This window comes from Capra hircus, chromosome 4, assembly GCF_001704415.2.
Source record: "Capra hircus breed San Clemente chromosome 4, ASM170441v1, whole genome shotgun sequence".
NCBI classification, from domain to species: domain Eukaryota; kingdom Metazoa; phylum Chordata; class Mammalia; order Artiodactyla; family Bovidae; genus Capra; species Capra hircus.
In genome coordinates this window covers 90,156,722-90,176,629 of record NC_030811.1, presented here as the reverse complement: position 1 = coordinate 90,176,629, position 19,908 = coordinate 90,156,722, and the positions used below count along the sequence as shown (strand labels likewise).

Sequence of the window (19,908 nt, the reverse complement as noted above, 5' to 3'; positions counted from 1 at the left end):
TCATAGGTGGGTGGCCCAAAATAATTTCATGTTTGGAAACAATCAGTTAAACCAGGTTAATGGACTTAAAGTACAGTGCAAGTCTCCAAGAATGGGCTAGAGCACGTCACTCTGTGCTGACTGAGTGATCTCTGGTTTCCCAGCGCAGTGTTCTCCGGACTACTGGCTGGGTGGGGGAACTTCATGTACAGGAGAGGGCCTGGAAGGTCAAGTCCCAGGCCCCATCCATCTAGGATGCTTTGGGAAATAGTGTAGTTTTTGTGTGTATTTGTAGGTAGCAGTTTTCATAATGATTTCTCCTTTAAAGAATGACTTTGGAATGTATTTTATAAATAAACTAAGTGTTACAGAATCCTGCTTGGGTCATTGCCATCTGGCTTAAGATTCTACAGCCAAGCATTTGAATGTTTCTATGTTATACCCCTAAATGCAGCCCCTTTAATGTACCATTTAAATGAACAGCTTTCATTTTTATACTCACTGTTGTCTCTACTGATCTATTAATACTTGCCTTTGGTAGGAAAATAGGAAGCTATTCCGAGCCAGTCCTTCTCTGGATGCCTGGAAGATTTACGTAGAATTTATTGATGACATCGTGGTGGAAGGCTTTTTTCAAGCGATAATGCATGACTTAGACTTCTTCCTGAGGAACACAGAGAAACAATTGAAACCTGCACCATTTTTTCAAGCACAAATGATCTTAATGCCCCCAGAAATTCTGTTTAAGCCTTCTTTAGAAAGAGAGGCTGGAGATGGCTTCTATGATCTGGTGGAAGAAATGCTATGCAGTAGTTTCAGAATGTCTGCCCAGATGAAGCGGGTGGCAGCACATCTGGAAACAGAAAACTACCAGGTATGCTCTTTGTAAATAGGTATTGCATTTATTAATTATATGTACATAATAGATTAAGAGCTCATACATGCGTTTAGTAATAGTGATACTGAATACTGAATGCAGAAAATAGAATACAGAGAGATCAAGGAAACTTGAAACAAATTCTTAAAAAAGTTTATATATTTTTAAAAGTTCAACATATTTACATATATTTTATCCAATTTTGCACATATGTTTAGAGTTACAAACAAATGCAAAGCTAATTCCAAAGCTTTTCTTCTGAATATACTTCAATTTTGAGTTCTAGTGTTCTCTAATCTGATGTTCACACTTTTGTGCTGTATTTATCCCAAGTGTGGTTAATTTTATTTGTAACTAACCTGAAAGCAAGATGCTGTGAGCTAATCCTAGGCAGCCAGGAAAATCAGGAATTTTAGAACAGCTTTTTAAAATGGGATAAAGCCACACGAGAGAAAGCACTTCATTCTTGATATATAAATGCAAAGGAGAAAATATTAAGAAACAATATTTCAGATGAAAAGGCAGAAAAGGATATAGAGGGTTGCAACTTCCCTGAATTCAAAACAAATGTGCTTACTCAACTACCCAGACATTTGAATACGTAATGCCTGTACAAATACATGTATATTAATGACAATTATTATTATAAAATTAGCTTTTATAGTAATGATTCAAAATTAATTGGGATAATGAGCATAAAGAAAAGTTGGGAAAGGCAACACAATTTTTTATCTTACTATTCTCTTTTGAAGACTGGCCTTGGAGAATGTTGGGTTGCACATAATTGAGAGAACACGGTTGAGTTTTGTAAATGCTTGGCTCTGCTGTTGTTTAGAGTGATGTGGACAACATGCTGGGCCTGGCAGAAGGCAGGCAGGAGATCATGAGGAGAGTAACCGACGTTATCAGCAAAGTCTTGGACTTCAGAAACACCCTGGACACATATGCTTACCTCTGGGTGGAAGACCGAGCTGAGTCCATGAAGCACTTCCTTCTGTATGGCCCTACTGTGTCGGCCGAGGAGGTGGAGCCTCGCGTGAATGAAGAGGACCCTGAACAGTCACCAACACTTGAGCAGTTCAAAGAACAGGCAAGGAAAACCTTCAGCAGTCAATCTAGTTTCTGGGTTTTGACTGAGTTGTTGCACAGTGACTATTTTTTTTTCTAATTATAGATTGACATTTATGAGGCTCTGTATGTTCAGATGAGCAAGTTTGACGACTTCAGGGTGTTTGATAGTTGGTTCAAGGTGGACATGAAGCCTTTTAAAGTGAGCTTGCTGAACATCATCAGGAAATGGAGCTGGATGTTTCAGGAGCATCTTTTGAGATTCGTCATCGACAGGTAGCGCTTTGTGTTTTGGTGTTTGGAATTATAACTTCTCATACCTGACTGCTTCTTAAAACTGATGTATTAATTTTAAGAGCATTAAAATTGCCAGTTTTATAATACAGTTAACAAACATTTACTTAGGTAAATACTGAAAATAATCAGTCAAAAGCCTTATTCTTCTAAGTTTTCATGAGTTTAATTTGTGTTTGTATATGTGTATGTACATACCTGTCCTTATAGCCTGAATGAACTACAAGAATTTATAAAGGAGACAGATGCTGGACTTCAGAGAGAATTAAGTGAAGGCGATCATGATGGTTTAGTTGACATTATGGGGCATCTTCTGGCTGTAAGAAGCCGACAGAGAGCTACTGATGAACTCTTTGAACCACTGAAAGAAACCATCACACTCTTGGAAATGTATGGCCAGAAGATGCCTGAGCAAGTCTATACCCAGCTAAAGGTGAGTGTAGGGGTAAAATACTCACCATCACCATAAACTGAGCACCTCCTGTACCCGCGTTCATTCTTCCTGTGTACTGTCTTATGACTCTTCGTAGCAACAGACACTGTAGATATTAATGTTTTCATTTTACAGCTTCGGAATCTGAAGCTGAAAGGGACTAATTTTCTCAGGGCCACTCAAGTAATGAAGCTAGGATGTACAAATCTAGGGGTATTTCATGCCCAAATCCTTGCTCTGCGTGGCTCTGCTTCACCATCTTCGTGTTAGAGGTATTCAGGTAATAGAGAGTCTCTCAAGGACTTTGGGGTTTCTCTTATATCTTCACTTTCCCATGTGAAATGAACTCCAGCTCTCTTTTTCATCTAAAATTGCCTGTCAGTTGAGAACTGTCCTAGTCTTTGGAAACAAATCGTGGACATGTTAATAAAGAATGAATAAAGCCCAATTTGGATGGAGAAATCACTGTTTCCTAAACAGGGTTTCTGTGTCACCCTGCTCTATGTTCTGGATTGACTTGGCTGCTGTGTGCCAAATGATGTGCAAAGTCTTTGTGGTTATCACTGAATTCATGAATAAAAATCTCACCATTGAGATGCTATTCCCATGTTCATGTTGAAATTCTATAGAGAGTTTACATATTTACATCATCTACCAGCTTCCAGGACGGGCTTATGTTTGACTTTGCAATTTGATCAGTTTCTGCATTAAGTAAAAAAAAAAAAAAACGAAAACAAAAACACAAACTTTTTATTGAATTCTGTCTAGTTCAGTGATTAGAGCATGGAACTCAAACTAGGATTTCTTTTTTGCAAATCCATCTCATATGTTTGTCTCAGAGCATGCTTCCTCTTCAGTAAAATATCCCTCAAGATCCCTCACTTTCAACATGTGTCTATACTGTCTCCAATTCCCCATGTTTTTTTTTTTTAATTGAGGTGAAATTCACAGTTTATATAACGTAAAAGTAACCACTTCAAAATGTGTGGCATTAGTACATTCACAAGGTTGTGTAACCCCTGCCTCTGCCTATTATAGTTTCAGAACATTTTCATCACCTTCAAAGAAACTCCATGTCCATTAGTGGTTATTCCCCACTACTCCCCTACTACCTGCCATCCGTCCGGGGCTGCTGCCAGTCTTTTCCTGTCCTTATGGATTTACTTACTGTAGAAACTTCATATAAGTGGTTTTATACAGTATGTGGCCTTTTGTGTCTGGCTTTTCTCACTTGGCAGGATGTTTTTGAGATTCATGAACATTGTAGCATATATCACTACTTCATTCCTGTTTATGGCTGAATGATGTTCAGGTGTGTGTGTGTGTATGTATATATATGTATGTATGTTCCAGTTTGTCTAGCCTTTCACCCATTAAGGAATATTAGGGTTCTTTTCATCTTTTGGCTGTCTTGAATAATGTTGCTGTGGCCATTAGTGCAAAAGTATTTGAGTACCTGTTTTCATTCCATTTTTGAAAAAAATTTAAGAGTAGAATTACTGGGTCATGTGGTTTCTAAGTTTAACTTTTTGAGGAACTGCCAAAATGTTTTTCACTTCTGCTGCTCCATTTCATAGTCCACATTTTGTTTTGTGAAGACTCACTGCAACACTGTATTTACAAATGCTCTGTTGGCTACAAAGAATTACTGTATATGAATTATTAAATTTTGTTTAAGTAAAATCTGTCTCGAAAAGAAAATCTAGTTTGATTTGGAGTGAAAGGCAACGTGGATAGATAGTATATAACAAGAGTGAGAGATTAAATAATGACCGTAGAACGCACTATGCGTGTTTGTTTTTAGGAAGATTGGGATATTCTTTGAGTCAGATCTTGAACCTGAAAATATGTTGTATAGAGAAACCAGCCATTAATAGAAGGAACTGATAGGGGGATTTGGGTCATGGCCTCCAGAATTTGTATTATAAAAGTTTGGCTCACACTTTGCTAAAGCTAGGTCCCAGTCATTTCTGTTGTCATTTTTAAGTCTTTGACAGATTTTCCTGACACATATGGTACCTTATATACATTGTTCAACAATAAGTTAATGAGGAAGGTGTAAGTGGTGATGGAGACGTGTTTGATCAGGTCACTTAGTGCTGACTGTTAGGTTCAGATATTCAATTTTAGTGCGGTGGTCCGGCGAAAGATTTAAAATTCTTTTATGCATTTTTTAGCTTACATGCTTTCTAATGGACTCTTACGTTTCCAAGATGAATAAAAGCAAATGTGGTATTCTGCTTTTTTTCTATAAAAATAAGTTTGACTCACTACTTACAGTTTTGGCAATATTGAAAATACTAAGCTTTTCAAGGTTTCAAAAGTGAACCACACTTTTAGCTCTGTGTGTGTCTCGATGCTGGTAATTCATGCTGATCAGGGGAAAATATAAGATTTACAGGCAGTCCAAGTTGCTTGTGGGGGCTAACAAGGTACCAGATTTGTTTTAATTGAAGCCATTTGTGAGAGTTACTTTTTCTCCTTCATAATCATTAGTAGTCACAACATTTCCCCAAACTTGCCTGTGCTGAGTTTGATGCTTAAAACCCCTGGGCGTGCCTGTGTCCTCATACTCTGTCTACAATACGCTCTGAAGCTAGATTACACCTGTAATCTATGGATTTCTTAAAGTCCCCTCCCCGTTACGAAACCTTCATTGACTGCCCCTGGCCTCAGAATCCTGTCCAGTTTCCATAGAGCCGACACTCTCACTCCATTCTGCGTTGGAAACCTTACAAGATAATCGAGGGATCTCACCCTCATCTCTCCCTGTTGAAATCCACTCATTGCTGTGAGCCTCTGAGGCAGTGTCTCCTCCTTGAGTGAACCAGTATCAGCTAGACTTTGGAGGTCATCTAATCTATTGGTTTTCAATGACAGGTTACTTTTTATCAAGCGGAAGCTTCTTTGGTATCCCCAAATGCAAAGCAGGTAGCAGCGGGTCTAGTGTAGCTGAAGAAGGTTAAGGACCCTGAGCTCACCGAGCTTCTTCGTGTCTTCTCCCCGCTGGCCCTGAGGGACTCCACGAACCTTCTAGGTTCTGTGGGGTCAGTTGGAATTGCAGAGTGAGACTGCACAGATGAGGATGCAGAGTTTGGTTGAGAAGGATGGAGAAACAAGATGAAAAGCAGGTGGCTTTAGAGCCCAAGTCTCTTAGCTCCTGGCCTGGTTGGGTGTTTCTGTCAGGACACCGTGTTGCATTTTCATTTCATAACACCTCCTGATGGAAGTTAACAGGTTCTGTCATGAAAAAAGTTATTTTGTGTGCCTCTCATTCACACTGACAGATGATATCTCAATATCCGCCTAAAGCATATGTTTTATCTTTGTAGCCCTCCTCCACCACTCAGATACAATTTATACTTAGCACGGTGCACTTTTCATAATTGACAGTTACTGAATCATTTCTCAAATATTTATCAAAGGTTACAAAATAGTCTTTAAAACCTTTGATTTTTGTACTTCAGATACACAAGTAGAGTCCCATCACCTTGTGTGGTTTTGTGTGACAAAACAATTTCAGTGTCCTGGGAGATGACCCAGACAAACAATGCTTTCTTAGTCTGGACACAAGGAATGCTTTTCAACAGCAGTTACACAGAGGGCTCTTCAGAGAGAGTAAGTTGCTGTTGCCGTTTGCATTGTAGTCAGGATAGCAGAGTTGAGTGGCTACCTGAACAATTTATGACTGCTTTGTCCTCCATCAAGTAGGAAGTAATCTTCCCTTCCCTTTGCCTCATCTTACTTTGAAAATCCTTTCATTTACAATTAACCCAAACGTTCAAACTCTCCATCCAGAGCGAGTACAAACACACCTTTGGGAGTCAGAGGAAAATGAAGGACAAGACTGATTCATATTTTCATCTCTGCCCCACCAGATCCAAAACATCTTCTTTTCACTGGCTGAACATGGCTCCATTTCTAGGTGTTAGATCAACCGAGTCATTTCCAGAGCACTTAATTTTGTTACCTCAGTAGCAAAATAATTTGGTAATTTGTGTTTTCTTTCGAAAACATTTTGATTTATGCTGAGGTCAGTTTCAGAGGACAGCCTGGTTTGTGCTTGGAAGACGTGACTCCAGAGATGCCAGTGTGTCAGCCTGGGATTCAGCCTGGTTCTGAGCTTTTTAGTCACTTTGATCTTTGGGGTATAAACTCCATCTCTTACACAAGAATGAAAGGATGCCATGGGTTAGCGGAGAAAGATTAGGACAGTTCAGTCCTGTGGAGCCGGTTTGTGTTAGGTGCTGCAGTCATTTCCCATTTGCACCTTTGTTTTTGCAGGAATTGCCTGAAAGATGGGAAACTACCAAAAAGATTGCAGCAACTGTCAGACATGAAGTCTCACCTCTCCAAAATGCAGAAGTCTCTCTTTTAAGGAAAGCATGCATTTTGTTTGATGTAAGCTATCTAACAAAGTTGTTTGGTTGTGGTTGTTTAAGAAAGGTTTTATAAGACTGGTTGAAGCTGTTTGTTCGAGATTCACTTTGTCTTTTTCTGCCTTCATCAGGAGAAGCAGGCAGAGTTCAGAGAGAGATTCAGATTCTATGCGCCCCTTCATTTTAATGCAGAAAACCCATATACAGTACTTGATAAGGTAATGTGATTACAGTGATCTTGTGTGTTATAATAGCTATTTAAAAAAATAAATGGGACATTGAGATACTGCTATGTTTTACCTTAGTTTGGCAATTAGTTATGGGTTGAGAATTAGCTGTATAAAACCCAGTTATAAACCATTTTCCCCAAGTAAATTATATTGTGATTTAAATCATGTCTCCCCAGAATGCTGTTATCATCAAAGTACTCATACTAATGAAACTAACAACTACTATTATTTTTTAAACACTTTATATGTCAAGAACTTTGTTAAGCATGTTACATGTTATTTATTTCAGTTCTTACAATATCCCTATGATACAGCTTCTATTTTTTTTTTTCAGATAAAGATATAATCATGTATAACTGAGTAACTTATTGGAGATAACACAGTTAATGACAGAATTTTAAAATTTAAAATAAAGTTAAAATTTTAACTGTTTATTTTTTTAAAAGATGAGAAATATTGACCATTGTGCTATTTCCTATGTGATACTTGGTTCATAATTCTTAATCATAGTAAGGAAAATCCATAACTTGCTCTTCCCCCCGCCTCTATGTCTATTGCCTCATTCTGTACTTTCTTCTTTAGGCTTGATTACATGTCCTCAGTCTCACTCCCAACTGCACACTATATATGTCTCCATGCTCACTCCCCAAATATATGTTATGTGGTTTTATGGAGGTGGCTAGTGTTTTAGGGCCTTTCAAGTGAATGCCTGTAACTTATTCTTAATTCTGGGTACAAATATTATTGAGTCATTCAATCCTAGTTCATAATGAGCTACTTTATCGTAGTTGGCTATAAGAATGTATGTAACAGGCAGATAATCCAAAATGGTGCATAGTTCATGAGGCTTGAAAAAAACATTTAAAAATTTTATTAGAAAAATTGTATCTTTGTTTCTCTAAGAATTCTTAACCTAGCAGCCTAACTGATGACTTTGAAGCTTAGATGCAGGACCGGGAGTTTTCCTGGGCTCGTGTGGGCTGCCGTCCTGACTTGGCTTCAAGCTGGAGATAGTCTTCACTGCTTTTGTTGTTGTTCATTCGCTCCGTCATGCCTGATTTTCTGTGACCCCATGGGCTGCAGCACACCAGGCTTCCCTGTCCTTCACTGTCTCCTGGAGTTTGCCTAGACTCATGTCCATGGAGTCGGTGATGCCATCCATTTAGTCCCCTGTTGCCCCCTTCTCCTCCTGCCTTCTATATGTCCCAGCATCAGGGTCTTTTCCAGTGAGTCAGTTCTTTGCATCAGATGGCCGAAAAATACTCCTTAGACTCTTGTAAAGCTTGAAGCTGACATCGTTTTTTACTTATCTTTCCAAATTTTGGGTTGAATTTAGTTTTAACTGCTTTCAACCATTCATTAAACACCATTCTATAGCATGAGGTCTTGTCTTTCACTTGGCTGAGGGAAAGTGGTTAATTTATTCACTGAAAAGGGAGTAGGTTAGAATATTCTAATACTGTTGTTTTTTTTTTAAGATTATATCTACATTGCAGGTGGTCTCAACAGATTGGATGGGGAGACGTTTTTCCTTGACTAACTAATGCGCTGTGTGTAAACATTTCCTGCAGTTATCATTTATTGAGTCTTACCATTTTCATGCTATACTGTAACACCATATAGTTACATATTTAAAAGTCAGATATTTAACTTTGCACCTACAGAATATGTTGAAGATTTATACAAAGTTTTGAATATAGTAGGACTCGGTTACTTTTATCTTAAAGTCATTTTCTTATGTTTGTTCAGCAAGCGTGTCTAATGTTTATGTAACTAGCTTCAACCCAAGTCAGGTATATGCTTGTTCTGGACTGACATGGTAGGTCCCAGTACTCAAGGCACTTCACTCCAAAAGATAGAAACCATTGACCCACCAGGAACAAGGGAAGTGGTGTGGTACATCTCTCCTTTTATAACCAATTACTGGGAAATTTATATTATGTGGTATTCTCTCTTCATAGACAAAGATACAATGAACAATTGAATTAAAATAATTAGATTTATATTTGTAGGAATAATTAGTATAACTAACAGGGAAATAATTAAAAATAAATAAAAGGGCTGTTGACTCTGGGGAGTGTGGTTGACTAGCCATTTTGAAAATCCCTCTTTTGTAAAACAGATGCTGAAACATGTCCACAAATACATAATTCTGAATCTATTGCTGAGTTCCCAAGAAAACAAGAGAAATCTTTAAAGGGCAGGAAAATAGAGTAGCTGAAACCAGGATGGAGAGCAGAGGGAAACAGAAAACTCTGTGCTGCTGTAGGGGCAAATCAGAGTACCAGAAGTCTAGAACTTGGTAATTAGCCCTTTCAAGGCAAAGGAGGAGATCCTTTTAAGAGGGCTTCCCTGGTGGCTCAGCTGGTAAAGAATCCACCTGCAGTATGGGAGACCTCGGTTTGATTCCTGGGTTGGGAAAATCCCCGAGAAGAAGGGAAAGGCTACTCACTCCAGTATATTCTGGCCTGGAGAACTCACCCCATAGTCCATGGGGTTGCAAAGAGTCGGACACAACTGAGCGACTTTCACTTTCCCCCTTAATGAGAGGGTGGGCTGGGAAGATCTGTAGCCTGCAGGGAGCCTTTGAGATGACAGTCTTTGCTCAGAATAGGGTGAAAAAACAGAGAAAAGGATCCTCTGGGAATAGGTAAACATGGGCCTGTTTCCCCAAGAGTTGTGGTTCAATTTTGTACTACTCTTATAGCTAAGGAATTTCCAGGTCAGGAAACTGAAATGGTTACAAAGAGTTCCTAGCACACAATAGAAACAAATCCAGATCTCCTCTGGATATAAAAGAATAAAGTGATCTTATTCTAATCTCTTCAGGGGCCCAACAGCTTAAATTTAGTGAAATTTGAGTTGCCAGAAAAATAAACCCACCGTCATGCATAAGGGCCAACAGAAAGAGCAGACGACAGGTACAGACACATATAAAGTGTCAGATATTAGAAAACGTTTATTGGGACGACTCTGGTGGTGCAGTGGTTAAGACTGTGCTTCCGCTGCAGGGGGCCTGGCTTTGATCCCTGTCAGGGAACGAAGGTCCCACATGTGGTGCAGCCACATACACACAAAAAAACAACCCAACGTTTATTATGGAAATAAAAGGTAATATTGAAAAAAAATAAGCACGTTCTCAGTTTTGAGACTATCAAAAATGATCAGCTGAGTTTGAAAACGGACCAGGGACTTATGGAAATGAAAAATAAAATTATTTTAAAAGACACAACTCAGTAGTGGTTAAAGAACTAGTTAAATTGAAAAGAGGATTAGTGAAATGCAAATGACATTGGAAGGAACCACCTAGAAGACAGCACATAGGTGAAAGGAGATAAAAAATACAGGAGAGATGAAGAGATACAGACTGAGAAGTTAGAATGATGTCTAACTCTTCTCCTCAGACTTCCTGGGAGAGAGAATAAGCAGACTATTAGACAAGCAGTGGAGATAGAGTAGCTGGGATTGTTTTTTTTTTTTAGAACTGGTCAAAGCGTGAATCAACTGATTGACAATATTCACTGATAAAGGTTGAATACGAAGTCAACATCTGCACACATCACAGTGAACTACAGAATACCCATGGCAAAGAGAAAACCTTTAAAGCATCCAGATAGGAAAGACAGATTATCTGTTAGAAGTGATACCTGAGGTAAGGGCATATTTGTCAACAGCAACAATGGAAGCTGGAGATAGATGATTTTCTCCCAGTTCTCCAGTGTAAAATTATATTTCAGTAACAAGAGTATTTAAGGTAAACAAAAGCAGAATGCATCAACCATCAACAAGTCATTGCTGAAATGACTTCCAATATGTGTATTTCAAGAAAAGAGAGGACAAACAAAGCCAAAATTGATTCTCAGAAAACACTAATTATATTGACAAATCCCAGGCAGAATTAACAAAGGGAAAACAGAAAAATCCACAATCCTAGGAATAAATAGGAAACAGCACTACAGAAAGAGCAGAAATTCAAAACATTGTCAAATATAATCAATGAAATTTAAGCAAAGTGGATACATTTTTGGGAACATAACTTACTAAAACTATCTCAAGAAATAACATACCTGAATAGTCCTATAACTATGAAAAATTAACTAATAGGAAAATAAAAATATAAACCATTAGTTTAAAATAGAATAACAGGCTCTGATGGGATTATAGGTTAATTCAAGGAGCTTTCTGGAAATAAACCTCATTCATATGCTTCCAGAGCCCAGAAGAAGAATGAACACTCAAAAACTGCTGTGAAAGGGCAGTATGAAAAAGGAAAAATTATAAGCCATTCTTTTTCTGTACACGTAGATACAAACAAACTAAACCAAATAATCCATATAAATTGGTTGGGTTCATTCCAGGAAAATGTTTAATTTAACATTAGAAAATTAATATAATTCATCATGTTAATAGATTAAGAGAAAAGTCATATAACCATCTTAAATGCCAAAAGATCTTTAGGTACCATTCAACATTCACTTATGATAGAAACTCTATCCTTTTAACACATTAAAGGATAGCAAAACTCTAAGACGTTTTTACCAGAGCACTTAAAAATCCTAGTAGCATCAGGGTTAATGGTGAGATACAGAAATCACTATCAGCAGTAGAATAAATTAATTGTAGTGTATTCACACTGGGTAGTGCTATAAAGTGGTAGAAATGAACTTAATACATATTTTTCATGAATATATAGAAGTACCTCAAAAATAAAATATATCAAAATTCTTAATATATAGTGTTCATATAAATTTCAAGCCATAAATTCTAAGAGTTTAGCATTTGCAGTAAAAACACATGTAGTGAAAATATTATAAAATCAGTGATGTTAAATAAAAATTTAGTGATTTTGTTTATAGTGGGAAAGAGAAGGATAAAATTAAGGTCATTAAAAGTTATTAGTAATAAGTATTTCCTAAACTGGATGGTGCGTATGCTCACAGCCAGACCCCTTTTTATATGTATGGAATTTTTCTAACATTTGTAATACTAAGAGAATTGCAATTAATGTTTATAAAGGTATAACATGTAAAAATGAAACAACTTACATCATGAAAGAATGTTAGAGTGCTAATATTCTAATTTGCATTGCAAGAAATTAAGAGAGTTGAAAGTTGATAAACGATTAACTGTGGGTATTTAAAGTTAAGAAACTCAAAAGACCTAAAGTAATAGATAGAATTGTTGGATATTGAGAGAAGGTTGAGAGAAAATATAAAGTAGAAAAGCAATGTTAAATCCTTTGTTTGCAAACCCAGTAATTCTGTAATGTCCAAACTTGATAAATCAATAAGCACAACTTGTGCAGAGAACTGAGAACTAGAGAAACAGCCTCCAGAAGAATGGGAGAGAGGGCCTTGGGTTCCCAGCTTTTCCTGCATACATGCTCTTGTGTACTCTTTGCACTTGACCATGCTAAGACACTGGTATGTTAATAAAAACTAAAATTAAGAATTGGCTTATCAAAAAAAAAAGAACTGGCTTATAAAGAAAGAAAAGAGTCAGCTTATATTTGGTGTAAAACGTAAACTGTTGTACACTGATGAGATGGTAGGGAAGCCAAATATAATCATATGGTGAAATTTTTCCTGGTGTGCTCTGTCTCATCAGTCACGTCCAACTCTTTGTGACCCAATGGAATGCAGCCCGCCAGGCTCCTCTGTCCATGGGCTTCTCCAGGCAAGAATGCTGGAGTGGGTTGCCATGCCCTCCTCCAGGGGGTCTTCCCGGGCCAAGGATGGAACCTGTGTCTCCTACATCTCCTGCACTGGCAGGCAGGTTCCTTACCACTAACGCCACCTGGGAATATTTTGTGTATTGATAGTCTCTGGGACATTTTTTAAATTTGAAGGTTGTTTTTTAAGTGATTTATTCTTCATTGGAAGCTTCTTGCACCTCCTCTTTTGCTCCCCAGGAAAGTCCCCAGCTGTATGAGGAAAATCAAGAGGAAAATTTGTATTCATAGCAATTTGATACCAGAGCAGATTTTGCTGAAACAGTGTATGGGGAAGGTATTGATATCGTTATTGTATTCACTGATAGTCTACTCTAGCTTTTTGAGTAGCTGTGCGTTTGCTCATCTAAAGCCTTCTGCATTTTACCAATAATTATACGTCAGATTTCTCTTTCTTTTAAAAATCGAAGTTGTAAATGTTAATGGAACCAGAACGCTGTGGCTTCTCTTCTCTGGCAGCTTGTTGGATATTAGGTGTGTTTGTGTTTCTGCTTACTCCTCAGGCAAATCAAGAGCTTGAGGCATTGGAAGAAGAGATGCTGCAGATGCAGGAATCCACTCATCTTTTTGAAGTGGCTCTTCCAGAGTACAAACAAATGAAGCAGTGTCGCAAAGAGATAAAGTTGCTCAAGGGGCTCTGGGATGTCATTATTTATGTTAGAGTAAGACACTGCTTGTTGAAAGCATGCATGTTTTTTTTCCTTTTAGTATTTCTTTTGTATAAATATGCAATTTTTAGTGCCTACATAATTTTATAATATCTTAAAATATGTGATTGTTAAAGTTTTGCCCCAGAATTAGAGTTCCTATAACTTGTTAGTTGAAGATTCTTCTCTGAATTATTCGTGGTTTTTGTTTTCAGTTCTCAGTGAAACTTGGTATGAGTCTCAAGTCCTTCTAGAGAGTTCTATAGAGTATAAATAAAAATTAATATATATTGCACACATATGGTCCTCTCTGCATACAAACTCACATATACACCCATGCTTGTACTTATATATGTGTGCATATATAAACAGGCCTGGCTAAAAATAATTTGTATATTGCTAGTTAAGTTACAAACTTAAGTATAAAAATAAGTTCTAAGGAGCTAGGCATATTGCAATATGTGTTATACATGATTTTCTTTGAAGTTAGGTGAGAGCCATATAGAAATACATTTACAAGAAATGAGAGTTTTGGCTATAATGGATGAAGGTTTTTTCCCAAAAGCTTATTTTATATGTAGAATTATAAAAACATGATATTTAATGGTAACATTATTTATCAATTCATTCAAACTATTCTGGATTAAATGATAATGATAGTATGTGTATGGAATTTGCCATTGCTTCTAGAAATTAATGTATCACAATGTTTTAGCCTTAAGTTTGACATGTTCTGATAACTTTTTTGTTTTGGTGTTAGGGAAGCTTTGACAGGTGCAGTTAATACTTAAGTAATTGACTTTCCCCTGGATGATGGAGTTGCTGTGTATCATCAGTTTATATATTTTGCTGTGGAGACTTGCTTTCACCAAATGTTGTTGACACTTTTATCTGCTTGTGCGTTTTCAGAGAAGCATTGATAATTGGACTAAAACCCAGTGGAGACAGATTAATGTGGAGCAGATGGAAGTGGAACTCAGAAGGTTTGCCAAGGCAAGTTCCATAACTGTCTGTGATGACGATTTATCTTCCTCTGCACCACCTCCTTCCATCTTCCCTAACCTAGAATCTGCTGTGTTGGGCCGCATGTCCTTATTTACTTCAAACAGGATGATTTGAGACAGGAATTTTTTTCCCACTCTAGCCAGTTGCACTTGTAATCAAGCCTGCCTTTCTGTGAATGAGTGTATAAAAGCATATTAGGGCTAATGAATTGACGAGCAGCGGCTATACTCAGGCACTCTCTGTGGCTGTCTAGAGTTAAAAAGAGGTGAAGAGCAGGGCTGAGGGGTTAGGCATATGAAACTGTTGAATTCTTTCCTTAGCAACCATAAGTGTAAGTATCTTCAAAGGTACCTTTTGATTGTGGGCTTTGGGGCAGCTCACTGGAGTAACCTGTGGAAATATATGAAATATTATGATCTTTACTTTTAACTGCCTACTCTGATATCACAGCAGGGCTCGATACAACAGAACTCAGCTTCTTTGAATATTGTGTTTTGGTATCTAATCCCCACTGTCCTATGCCCTCTAAAAGAAAGTAAAGCCTCTTTGAATAAAGCCAAATGCATAGCAGGGGGAGGCTGGGCCTTTTGCTCTCTTCTTGCCCCAGAATGTCCTTGCCCAAACCTCGTCCTGTGTTGCACTCCAACCAGCTCTTCCCATCTTTCTCTCCCATTTTCTCCTGATCCAAGAACCCTAACTGAAATGTCCCGTCATTCTTTCGGATGGCATGGGGTCACTGTGCTCCTCATTGCTCACTTCCTGCCTGTGACCTTTACCATTGCACGGTCTCACTGCAGAGTTACAGTTTAAACCCCATCTCAGCTGAAACTCTTTTGCTTTTTTTCCTCTAGCACTGTCCTTTTGTACTGAAGTTGTTACTTTATTTTGGGTTTTCTCATTCAAAATTGTTGATATTGTTCCATGAGCCAAGAAGACAGTCAAGTGAAGGGCCCTATTTGAATGTTTTAAAGTTGTTTAAACAAGTCAGGTCTTTGGAGGAAGGTCTTAGCAATCCAGTAACAATCTCAGTTTCCTGCGTGTTTATGTTTCTAGAGGAAACTCTCTTCATTCACATGCCCTGTAGACTCTATTATTTCACTGCATTTAATGACCCTTGGGTTTCCTCATGGGACATCCAATTGGAGCCTGTGAATAAGAAGCCAGTGTATCTAGGTGTCTTGTACATAGTAGACTAGTACATGAGTGAGTGGATATTTTTCTTTTTTCTCTGGTTTTAGTCTTTAATCTATGAGCTTAAACATGTTTACTCTCTTCCTAATCCAGGAAAAAGCACACATAATTTTTTATAGAAGGCAGATTATAAGGTATATTACTATATGCAAGAGCTGGGTTGTTTTTTCACTTTCCTTTAGGAAATCTGGTCTCTGGATAAGGAGGTTCGCATGTGGGATGCCTACTCAGGCCTGGAAGGCACAGTGAAGGACACGATGACCTCTCTCAGAGCCGTTGCCGAGTTGCAGAGCCCTGCCCTCAGGGACAGGCATTGGCACCAGCTGATGACAGCCACTGGGGTCAGTGTCCTGGGTCTCATTAACTGAATATTTTTGTGACATGTTATTCCTTGGTTCATATCATTCCTCTGGGATGAAGTGGGATTTGCATCTGATCAGATGCAAGAGGTCAGTCTCCTTGAGACATGACAAAGGACTGGACATGCAGAGTTCGTGGCTTCAGCCTCTGTTGCCATAGACGAAATGTGTCATTCCCCTGCACCTGCCCAGCTCATGTGTTGAAGCCTGAATCCCCAGTGTGACAGTATTTGGAGATGGAATACTTGGGAGATGATTAGGTCATGAGGGTAGAACTCTAGTGAATGAGGTCAGTACTTTTGTAAGGGGACAAAGGCCCCAGAACTTTCTTCTCTCTACCATGTGAAAATAAGACAGATGTCTGTTAACTAAGGAGGCCTTCACCAAGAACCCAATGAAGCTGGCACCCTGATCTTGGACCTGTAGCCTCTAGAACTGTGAGAAATATGTTTGTTGTTTAATCCCCCTGATTAAACTATGGTTTAATAGTCTATGGTGTTTCGTTAAAAGCAGACAGAAGTAACTAAGACACTCCCCTCCCCCCACTACCACTTTTATCTCTTACTGACTATATGACCTCACATAGTGCACTTAACCTTTTTGTTACTTTTTATTAATAAAATGAGACGGACGCTGTCTACTCTTATACATCATGTATATCATGTTAGAATCAAGTAAGATAATGTGAAAGCATTTTATAGAGCATGACATGGCTGCAAAAAATCTTATATTTAGTGGAGAGGATGAAAGCACAGAAGTGAATTTAGGAGGAGGGAGAATTTGGAAATAGTGATTCCCTCCCACAATTTGTTTAGTAATAGTGTCATATTTTGTTTTGATGGTCTTTTGATGGTCTTGATTTTATTGCAAAATATAGAATTATTTCTCATGTGTCCATGCCACTTGAGATTATGTTTTCTTTCCCTTCTAAATCTTTTTAAGAGCAAATATGCCAAGCTTACATTTTATTTTCTGGGGAAGGTGACCTTCGTGAATTTAAAATATATTACAGGCAGCCTGATGTGCTTGTTTTCTGCTAGGCACATGTTGTGAAAAAAAGGCTCTCATGATTTGAAGACAGAGTTTGCAGAGTGGGGAAACTGAGGAGAGGCTCAGCCTGGTGAAGTGGGGACGGCCTAGGCTTTACTGGTCTAACCCTAACACCTCTCTGGGATCCTGGGCGAGTTACTTGCTCTCTGTACCTCAGTTGCCCCTTCCATGAAATACAAGCAATGCTATAGCGCTCCTGTGCAGACTTGGTGAACACACAGGAGATGAGATTACATATAGACCTAGCACGTAGCAAATCCTCAGTAAATGGTCCCTGAAGCTGTTATTATAGTACTTTCCAGAGAGTCTTTCAGACATTGCATATGTAGACTTCATAGTTGATTACTGTGTTCTTTCAGAAAATCTTTATTTAGTCTCCCAACATGGTATGTAGACTGTATGTCCCTACTCCCCACCCCCTCCAAACATTTCCTCTAGTGAGCTTTCTCCTCACCACAGGCTCTTACCTGTACTATGCCTTTCTGCAAGCTAGAAAAAGATGTCTTCTTGGCAGACAATTTAGGAAAAGGCGTCTTCCTCCAGGCTGCCCTGGGGCATCAGAGCAGCGACTAGATCCCACTTCCAGTTGTCACCTCTTCACTTCCAGTTGTCCATATTTCCTGTACAAACCATGCAACTCATCAGGGGACCTTGTAACACACCCTGCTTGTTCCTCCTGTAAGACAGACCTGACTCCCATCAGCTCTGGCATGAGGTCAAACGTGATGCAGAAGTAACTAACTCATCTGGTTTGCTCAGGACTCTTTAGGTTTTAGCCAAGGAAGCACCTGGTCCTGGACACACAGGGCTATTTAGTCATTTTGTGCAGAGAGGCAGATGGTGATCAGCAGTGTTACAGGCTGGGGAGAGCCAGAGAAGATGCCAGCTTCCAGGAGGGAGGGACTGGATGTTCAGAGGAGGAGCTGGGATGGAAACCATGTAGTGGGGTCAGCTCTTCATTTGTGAAGGACATGGGTGACTTTGGGCACTTAGGAAGACCTGAGAGCTTCTTAGCAAATACTGGGGTGGGGAACTCACGAGATGATGAGGAAACCGGAATGACTTTTTTCACATGGTAAATATGAATAATGACAGTATGAGTAAGAATACTTATTTTTTGCCAAGGAACTAAGATTAAATCAATGATAAAACTAGGTTAAATCATGAAAGCAACCGGGAATTATGTTCAGTGAATAGAATACTTAAGAGAAGACAAATGAGCTACTGCCGGATTCCTGGGATTTCAACTAAATTATAATAAATGAATAATGTGATTCTCTTTAAATTTGGGTTTTGCGGGCAAAGGAGATAAGAAATGAGCTGACAAGGGAAGGTTATGAAACAAAAGGAAGTAGTATAGTGTGAACTTGGCCTAAACCTCAGCCCTCGCTTCCGGTGGGTGATGCCTCCGTAACTGTGAGCCAAAAGGCAGTGTCTTTGGTTGTTCGCACATTTCAGAACTTGACATGTACTCAGCTGCTGAGTTGAGTATATTTAGCTCTGATTCAGTCCTCTGGCCATTAGGTAAAAGAAACCATTAATAAATATGGAATCAGTCCTACTTTTTTTTTCTTCCTAATCAGGTCAGATTTTCCATAAACGAAGCCACAACTTTGGCAGATCTGTTAGCCTTGCGGTTACACCAAGTGGAAGAGGCTGTCCGAAGCATCGTGGACAAGGCAGTGAGAGAGCTGGGGACTGAGAAGGTTGTGTCCTCGGGCTGTTTCTTTCTACCCTGGGCTAATTCTGTGATTGGCACGTGAGCAGACTGGGGAGGAGGCCTTAGGCCCTGTGTGGGAGACATGTCTCCCAGCAGGAAAAAGATTCCTTCTCAGCCACAGTAAATGTGTAAAACAAGAGTTGACCCAGTTGATGGTGACAATTATAGCGGAAATCGCTTCTGTGTCATTTACTTGGTAGCAAGCAAAGCTCTCCATGCTTTGTACTAATTCGTTTAATTCTCTGAGGATTATGCCTATTCTACAGGTGTGGAAACTGAGATATCAAGAAGTGATTAGCTTACCCAGTTTCAACAAGGGAACTGGGATTCACATTCTGGCTCTTAGAGCACTGCCTATCCTGTGCTGGCTAATTTGTACATAATACCTATGAGAGCTTGAAGATAACTTTTTAAGCCCTTTCCTGCTCTGGCATTCCACTTCAGTAAAGGATATAAAATTCAGATCCAATAAAAATGTGGTATTGGTGTGATGCTTGTTCTTTTGTGTGATGAAATTCATTCTTGAAACCTCAACACCATGAATTATTTGAAGGAAAGAAAATCGAGGCCAGTGATATCCCTCTGTTGGTTTTTTAAAAATTGTAAAAACAGTTTTAAAAATTTCATATGATAGTCTAGTTATTGGTTCTAAATCAAACTTTCGTGCATATAACTAAATGCTGTTGATGTCTAGGTTATTACTGAAATCAGCCAGACCTGGGCAACCATGGAGTTCTCTTACGAAGTTCACTATCGAACAGGCATTCCATTACTGAAGTTTGATGAACTATTGTTTGAAACTCTAGAGCACAACCAAGTAAGATGGATGTTTTTCTTATAGACCTTTCTTTTAAATTATGATTTTAGGCTTTTCCAAAGTTCCAATACTTCTTCTTCATTCATTAGACATCTGCTTGTACCAGACTCTAGGCACAGTACCATTTG

General features: G+C 38.7%; 1 protein-coding gene across 1 annotated transcript in view; it reads left to right on the top strand.

Moving 5' to 3' along the window:
- Positions 1–19,908, top strand: part of DNAH11 (dynein axonemal heavy chain 11) — a 354,965-nt gene that overhangs the window by 53,435 nt on the left and 281,622 nt on the right. The window contains exons 15-25 of the mRNA XM_018047336.1: positions 521–853; positions 1,692–1,946; positions 2,031–2,200; positions 2,429–2,651; positions 6,936–7,052; positions 7,162–7,248; positions 13,495–13,653; positions 14,548–14,631; positions 16,017–16,175; positions 18,827–18,949; positions 19,658–19,780. Of these exons, the coding sequence (XP_017902825.1) occupies positions 521–853; positions 1,692–1,946; positions 2,031–2,200; positions 2,429–2,651; positions 6,936–7,052; positions 7,162–7,248; positions 13,495–13,653; positions 14,548–14,631; positions 16,017–16,175; positions 18,827–18,949; positions 19,658–19,780 (1,833 nt within the window). The remainder of the gene's footprint in view (positions 1–520; positions 854–1,691; positions 1,947–2,030; positions 2,201–2,428; positions 2,652–6,935; positions 7,053–7,161; positions 7,249–13,494; positions 13,654–14,547; positions 14,632–16,016; positions 16,176–18,826; positions 18,950–19,657; positions 19,781–19,908) is intronic.